Genomic DNA, 7275 nt, shown 5'->3' with positions numbered 1-7275 from the left:
TTTCCACGAATTCAACCGAGAGGGTTCGCCCCGGAGGCCCCTGTCGCGGCCGCGGAGCTTCCGGGCCCGGAGCGCGGCGGCGCGCGCAGCGCCCCCCGCCCGTGCGCCCCGGCCATGGGCACCTCCGGCGGGGACTCTCCCGCCCGGCTCCGACCCCCGCGCGTCCGCGGCCCACTCGGGCCCGCATTGTTTCCCGACCCCGCGCGCCACTGCCGCCGCCCCGGCCGACTCAGGCGCGCGGGGCAGGGCGCGGCGCAGGGGCTCAGGGGGGCGTCCGCGGGAGTCCAGACCCCTTTCCCTCTTGCTCACCCCCAGGCGCCCCCGCACACCCCCAGCAAACACCCCGAGAGAGCCCCCCCCCTCCCGCCACCTCCCCCCTGCCGGCCGTGAGGGGAGTTTAGAACAGCCGTGCAATTTCTCCACGTTTGACTTCACTAAAGCACTAAAAACACGTTCAAAGCAAAATTTCATACTCCATTATCTCCTCCCTCAACCCACACAACGACCTGGCACCGCGATGCACCGTCGAGCCAACTAGTAACAAATCGATTTCGAATCCAATCCTTCGGGGGCATGATTGGAAATTATTTTCTTTTTCTTTCTTTTTCTTCTCGTTTTCACCCACTTGGGGGGAAAAAAAATCGTTTCAGAAACTGCCCAAAATCGGCCTCATTTATATCCTGTGAAAGGCGTGCCCCAGAAAAATGTTTGAATACCAGCTAAAAATAATTAAACTGCCAACTAGAAAACGGACCTCATGACACAAAATGACAAAAACATGCAAAAGCCACAGGAAGGCTGTGCTTGAAACCCTGGCCTCGCGGGGTGGAAACAGCAGGCCCTCCCCAGGGGCCCCTTTCCCCAAGCCCCCCGCCCAAGGGCGGCCCTGGCAGGGGTCGCAGAATCCATGGCCCCGCCCCGCCACACACACACCCCCACACACAGCGGGAGCCGTGGGCCTCGTTTCATTTAGTTTATTAGACAAAAATATATGATTTAGACAAGTTCGCTGACGCGCTATTTACAATCTGAAATCACTCTATATACAGAAAGAAAGAAAAGACACAGCACGTGGGACACTGACCGCACCAGCTGGCAGCGCAAGGCCGCGGGCGGCCCCCGGGCGGCGGGCAGACGCCGTGGCCGCCGGGGACGCGAGCTCCGCGGGACGAGCCCCTTTCGGCGGAAAGCGACGGCTGGCAGTCGCCGGCGTCCTTGCCGTATCTGTCCTTTACACCGGTCTGAAATAGTTGTCTTCATTCCTCCAGCCTCCCCCCTCCCCAGCTCCTCCCCCCTCCCCCCGCAAAAGCAAAAGTAGGCCCGTAATCAGGCGGACGGGAGGGCTGCCAGGATCCGCGGGGCTCCCTCCTGCGGGGCCAGCGAGCTGCAGGGGAAACAGCGAGACAAAACACGGGGCGAGGTCAGTGCAGGCGCGCGGCGACCCGCGCCCGCCGGACCCGCCAGCACAGCGCCCGGGGGCGGGGGCGCCTCAACCGCGCGCCTCCCGGCTCGGGAGAAATCGCGCCGCCTGGACGCCCCTGCGAGCTGGGTGGGCGGACCGCCCCCGTCCTTGCGGTCCGCGCCCGCACCCCCAGCCCCGCTCCCGCTCCCGCCCCCGTCCCCACAAAGGCCCGCGAGGCAGGCAAACGGCACTCACTTGTCGCGCACCGGCTGGAAGGGCGACTTTAACTGCTGTGCCGGTGAGTCCGGCCTGGAGACGAGGTCTCTCTCTGCGAGGAAGGAGAAGCGGAAGGTTAGGACCAGGAGCCGGGCGCCGGGAGACGGGCCGCCGAGGCGCGCGGGCCTCCTCCCCACCCGACCGCGGCCGCCACTCGGGCAGGGTGGCTGGGGGGACGGACTCCACCTCCTCCTCCAAGGCCGGCTCTCCGGCGGAGGCCAGCTCTCTCCAAAGGGCCCGCAGACCAGGGCCTCGCTCCCCTCACTCCCGCACTCCCCGCCCACCGCCCGTCTCGGGTTTCCAAGCCTGGCAGAGCAGGACGCGGGCCCTCCCGGCGCGGTACCTGGGAGTGCGGGGCTGCTGCGGGCCGAGGCCTTGTCGCCGTGCAGCGCCCCCGCGGCGACGGCGACGGGCGGCTGCGGCGGCGGCGGCGCGGGCAGGTGCGGGCCGTGGGGCGCCCCGACGCCCAGGAAGGAGCGCACGTTGAGCAGCGAGCCCTGTGCGAGGAACGCGCCGTTGGTCCAGTTGGAGAACTTGCCGATGTGGCAGGTGTAGAGTCCGTGGCTGGGCAGGAAGGCGGGGTGCTGCAGCGGCGCGCCCGCGGGCGGCGGCGGCGAGGCCTTGGGCGCGCCGTCGGGGCTCGTGGCCGTCTCGGCCAGCGACCAGATCTTGGGTTTGCCGTGCGGCGCGCCCTGCAGGCCGCCGTTCGCGGCGCCGGGGCTCAGCAGGCGCGTGCTGCCCGGCTCGGGCGCCTCCTTGCCCAGGCCCAGGGGCGAGTCTCGGGGCTTGAGCGCGTCGGCGGCCGCCAGGGGCGAGGCGGGCCCCCGCGGCGCCTGGGCTTTGTCCTCGTCGTCCTCGTTGCTCTGGTCGCCGTCGTGCTCGTCGATCTTGTCGATGTCGATGCTCTCGAGGTCGATCTCCTCGTCGTCCTCGGCCTTCTCGGGGTCGCCCTCCGTGTCGCTGCCGAAGAGCACGCCGTCCTCCTGGTCCTTGCTGCGCGCGCCCCACGTCACCTTGTTCTCCTTCTTGAGGCGGCGGCGCGCGTTGGCGAACCAGGTGGAGACCTGCGTGAGCGTCATCTTGGTGATGATGGCCAGCATGATCTTCTCGCCCTTGGTGGGGTAGGGGTTCTTGCGGTGCTCGTTGAGCCAGGCCTTGAGCGTGGCCGTGCTCTCGCGCGTGGCGTTCTTGGGCCTCCCAGGGTCCCCGTACTGGAACTGGCCGTAGGGATAATAGGCCGGCGCCGTGTGGGCTGCGAAGGTGGCGGGGTGCACCCCGGGGTTGTCCTTGAGTTCGTACTGCGAGCCCTGCGGCCACGCAGCCCAGCGAGGGGGGAGAGAGAGGGGGGGGGAGAGAGAGGTGAGTCCCTGACGCTGGCAAAGGCGGGGGCGGCGGCTCCCAGCGGCCCGAGGCGCCCCCAGGCCGTTCCCGGGACGGGGTAGCCTCCTCCCAAACCCGTGGAGGAACCCCTAGCCGCAGGACGAGCCGAGGAGGCGGAACCACCGCCCGACTCGGGGAACTGCGCTCCCATCCATCACGGCGAGGGTTTCTGTCACTCCGGAAAAGTTCCAGAAGCGCGCAGCCCACTCGTAGAAGAGCAGCGCTGGAACGGCACCCCCCCCCTCTACCCACCCCCCCAGAATTTCCCCAGGCGGTTCTCCGTCCCTCCATCCCCCTCCCCGGCAGCAGCTCGAGAAACCCGATTTCCCAGTTGACCTCCCACCAGCTAGAGGGGAAAGCCTTTTAACTAGGCTGCGGAAACAAATTTTCCCAACTTAAAGAACCGGGGGCCGAGCCCCCTCCCTTCGACCCCGAGGGGGGTAAAACAAAATAAACCATCCGGGGTTTTCTTTTCTTCCGAGCTAAATCCTCCTACACTTTAAAACGAAAGCACCCTCCTTTTAGCGTCAAAACCCATCTGCATAGAATGGCTCACCCACACCTAAAGGTCCACAGCGTAGAGAGGCAAATTAAAAATTTAATCCCGGCCATCAGGGACAACAATAACAAAAACACCGTTTGTTTTTTTTTAAATACAAAGCGAGGGTTTATCCGGTAAAATATTAACGCGAGGGTCGGGAGCAGCCAGCCGGGAGGAGGAGAACCGGTTCCGTTTCCTAGGCCGCTCTCTGCTTACTTATCTCTTTAAGTTTGACTTTGATCTGGAGCGAGCAAACAGCAACTGTTTGCAGGCATTTAGAGGGCCTGATTTATTTGCAATCAATATTCTTTTTATCATCAGTAGTAAAACACAGCAAGTCAAATTATCCCATCAGGTGTTTTGGTAAATAACATTTTATCTTTCTAACAACCTCATTAGGCCTCATTATTACCATAAATTGCCCAGACGTTCACCCACAATTTTATCCTTTGACTTCCAGATACCTAATCATAACGGCTTAGAAACCTAGGTGGGGAATTGGGGTTGGGGATTTAAGCTTAGTTTCCAAAAAAGGCCAGGACACTGCAGGAAACACACTCGTCTTTGGGGGATATTTTTACACATTATCTCTTTGGTGAAAAAGCAAACAACCTCCTTTCTCCCTCTTACCCAGAGAGAGGCACAGTCTCCCCACCCACCCCTCCTGTTCCTACACACACACCCCACCCAGCCGCAGCTCCCAAAAGGAACCGATCTCCGTTCAAAATGTTTTTCAAGAATTACCGTCCTCCATTAAAATGTGTCGAGTTGCTCTCTTCCCCAAAGGGGAATCTGGACTCTGAAAAAGTCGCAGAATGGGAAGATTCCTTTGACTAAATAAGTTTCCTGCTCGAGGCCATAGATAAAAGGTTTCAGTGGCCAGATTTTGGGTTTTGTTGTTGTTTTTTGCCCAATCGTTCCCAAATGTCTTTTCGTGCTTTTCTAATTATTTTGGTTGTAATTGAAAAGGAGTTATTTTGCCCTTGTGTCTGCTGGGAATTCTTTCTGAAAGGACACCTTGTAAATCTCTCATCGCTTCCCCGGCCTCTCGGCTGCCTGAGCAAAATGGGCTGAGCTTTTCAGAGAGCGAGCGGGCTGAAAGGCGGCTCGCTTTCTGAGAAACGGGGATTCTTTTCAAAAGTACAAGAAAAGTTGCAGGACAGCACGCCTTTCGCTTTGCTCGGGCACGGTTGGCGGGGATGGCGTTCGCCTCTCTTCGGGCAGTGGGGAGACCGCGGGGGCGCCTGGAAATCGCGCTCACCCGCGGGCGGCAGCGCAGGAGGCGACGGCCTCGCCGACCCCCTGTGCTGCGCGCAACTCTCCGGGAGCCCGAAGTTTCAGCCCCGACCTTGGGTCACAACCAGGAACAGGGCTCCTTCAACCCCCGGACCGGCCGAGGCCCCGGGCGGCGGCGAATTAAATTTGCCGCCCCCTCCCCCAGCCAGCCTCCTCGGGGATGACAGACCAAGAGGCCACCATTTATTTTGAGACCGGGGACACTGCTTTCTGTAATCCTCCATTACGTAACGCGGGAAGAAAACGGCTTTTCTTTCGGCGCAATGAAAACTTTGGCAACTTACGAAAGTCAAAGTGAATACCGTTTAGGAAGCCAAAAATTATTTCAACTTAAATCATATTTTAAAAAACAACAACTCCATTTCGAACACTCGCCTGGAGGAGACCCCTGCGGTCTATTGTTATGACTGTTTCAAGGTTTCTCTCCGGCCAACTGGGGTCCAGCCCCCTCCAGTTCCCGCAGAGTGGGGGATCCAGTTTTCCCGGCCCAGGTCAAACGCCGAAGGAGCCGCGTGAACGAGGCCGGCCAGGAGGGTCCTGGGAAAGCCGGGCCGAGCGGACCCCGCGGGACCTCCCGGGCGGGCCGCGCGCCCCGGGCCTGCGCCCGCGGCCTCCGGCGTCTCCTCCGCGGCCCGCCGGCGCGACCTCCCGGCCGCCCGGCCTCGGGCCCCACCAGGCCGCGAGGGTGGGGCGGGCCTCTGGGCGCGGCTGCGGCCCCGGCGGGCGCCCCCGCCGCCGCGATCCGGCCAGCGCGGCCCGGCCCGGCGCCCGCGCCCCTCTCCCGCCGCGGCGGGCGCGGGGACAGCGAGGCCGCTGGGGGCGCGGGGGCGCACTCACCATCTGCGAGAAGAGGCTGAGGTCGGCGGCGTAGGGCAGGAAGGCGCTGTAGTTGGGGGCGCCCGCGTACGGGCCGGCCGCCGCGTACATGCCCAGCACCGAGGTGACGGCGCCCGCGCCCGCGCCCAGCTCCGCCGCCCCCGGGCGGCCCGACGAGGCGGCGGCGGCGGCGGCGGCGGCCGCGGCCAGCACCCCCGGGCGCTCGCCGCCGTAGGCGCCGGGCCCCGCGGCGCTCAGGTACTGCGGGTAGCCCAGCTGCGGGAAGGACATGTCCGCGGACTCGGCGGCGGCGGCGGCGCCGGGCAAATAAGAAGGGGCGGGGGGCGGGGTGCGGGGAGCGCGGGTGGGGGGAGCGCGGGGCGGGGGGAGCGGGCGGCGGCCCGGGCGCGCTCGGGCCGGCCGGGAGGCGGGGGCCGGAGGCGGCTGCTCGGCCCGGTGCTCGCTGCGCCCGGCTCCCGGCTGCGCCCGGCTCCGCGATCCCGCGCCGACTGCGGCGGCCGCCCTCCGCTCGGCGGCGGGGCTTACGGGGACAATTTGAAGTTGATGCTTTGATTGGCATCCCCTTGAGCGCAGGCCCCGCCCCCGGCTCCCCGCCCGCCCCTCCGCCCTCCGCCCTCCGCCCGCCCTCCCTCGGCGGCCGCCGCCGCCCCTCCCCGAGAGCACGTGGTGCCCCGCGCCGGCCTGGCCACCTCGGCGGCGGTGGGCGCGCGGGCGGCGGCGGCGGGCCAGGCGGCGCGGGCGCCCCGCGACCAGCCCCGCAGCTGTCGGACAACCTGTCGACACGGTTTTACTGCTGTCCGACACCGGGGTTTGCTGTTTCGCCGCCGAGGTGTGTCCCCCTTTTAACAAAAACAACCGGGCGCCGGCTTTTCCACCAATGAGACCGCGGGGACAGGGCCGGGGCCGGGCCGCCGCGGGAGTGCCAGGGACGCGGGTGGCAGCGGGCGGGCGCGGCCTCTCCTTTTTGTCCGGCGCCGCCTCGGCCTCCCCGGAGTTTTTGGCAGAAGTGGATTCGTGTCCCCTCCGTGCGCCACTCGGCCGTCGTCCCGAGAACGCCCACCCGCGGCCCCCACCTGGCAGAGGCAGACAATCCGGCAGTGCCCCGCCTTGGCTGTGCTTGGCGAGGCAGGAAGCAGCCAAGCTCCGCGGGCCTCTCCAACGGGGAAAACTTTGAGAAGGGGCGCCCCAACTGTGAAGCCACTTCCTGGGGGGCAAGCAGAGGCAGCCGAAGATGGCGGGGTCGTCAGAGCGGGGACGCGGGCTTTTCTCTACCTAGAAAGAGCCATCGCTGCAGGCTGGGGGAGGCCAGAGAGGTCTGGCCACTCCGCGGGGGACACCAAGGGTGCAGCTGCTGGAAGGAAACTTCAGTGGCGCGCTGGGCCCAGGCGGAGCGCCGGCCAGGCCGGGAACAGGAGGGGGACACCGCCTCCGAGCCCCGCACCCCTCTTCTCCCTCTCTCTCCGTCCTCCGCCCCGCCGGAAGGGAGCGCTCCGAGGTGGTTCCAAGCCGCCGCTGGCCGGGTCGAGCCGCGCCGGGTGCGGAC

General features: G+C 65.4%; 1 protein-coding gene across 1 annotated transcript; it reads right to left on the bottom strand.

Annotated features, from left to right (window-relative positions):
* Positions 1-959: 959 nt before the first annotated feature.
* IRX1 (iroquois homeobox 1) lies at positions 960-6019 on the bottom strand. Its single transcript, XM_058305545.2, has 4 exons — positions 5733-6019; positions 2022-2985; positions 1658-1730; positions 960-1384 (listed from the first exon to the last, which is right to left on the bottom strand). The coding sequence occupies exons 1-4, from the start codon at positions 6000-6002 to the stop codon at positions 1327-1329; spliced, it is 1365 nt and encodes a 454-aa protein (XP_058161528.1). The 5' UTR covers positions 6003-6019; the 3' UTR covers positions 960-1326.
* Positions 6020-7275: the final 1256 nt, after the last annotated feature.

Source organism: Dasypus novemcinctus, chromosome 2 (genome assembly GCF_030445035.2).
Source record: "Dasypus novemcinctus isolate mDasNov1 chromosome 2, mDasNov1.1.hap2, whole genome shotgun sequence".
In the NCBI taxonomy this organism is placed as follows: Eukaryota; Metazoa; Chordata; class Mammalia; order Cingulata; family Dasypodidae; genus Dasypus; species Dasypus novemcinctus.
Note: the sequence above shows the minus strand (reverse complement) of the source record. Positions and strands in the feature narration are given on the sequence as shown.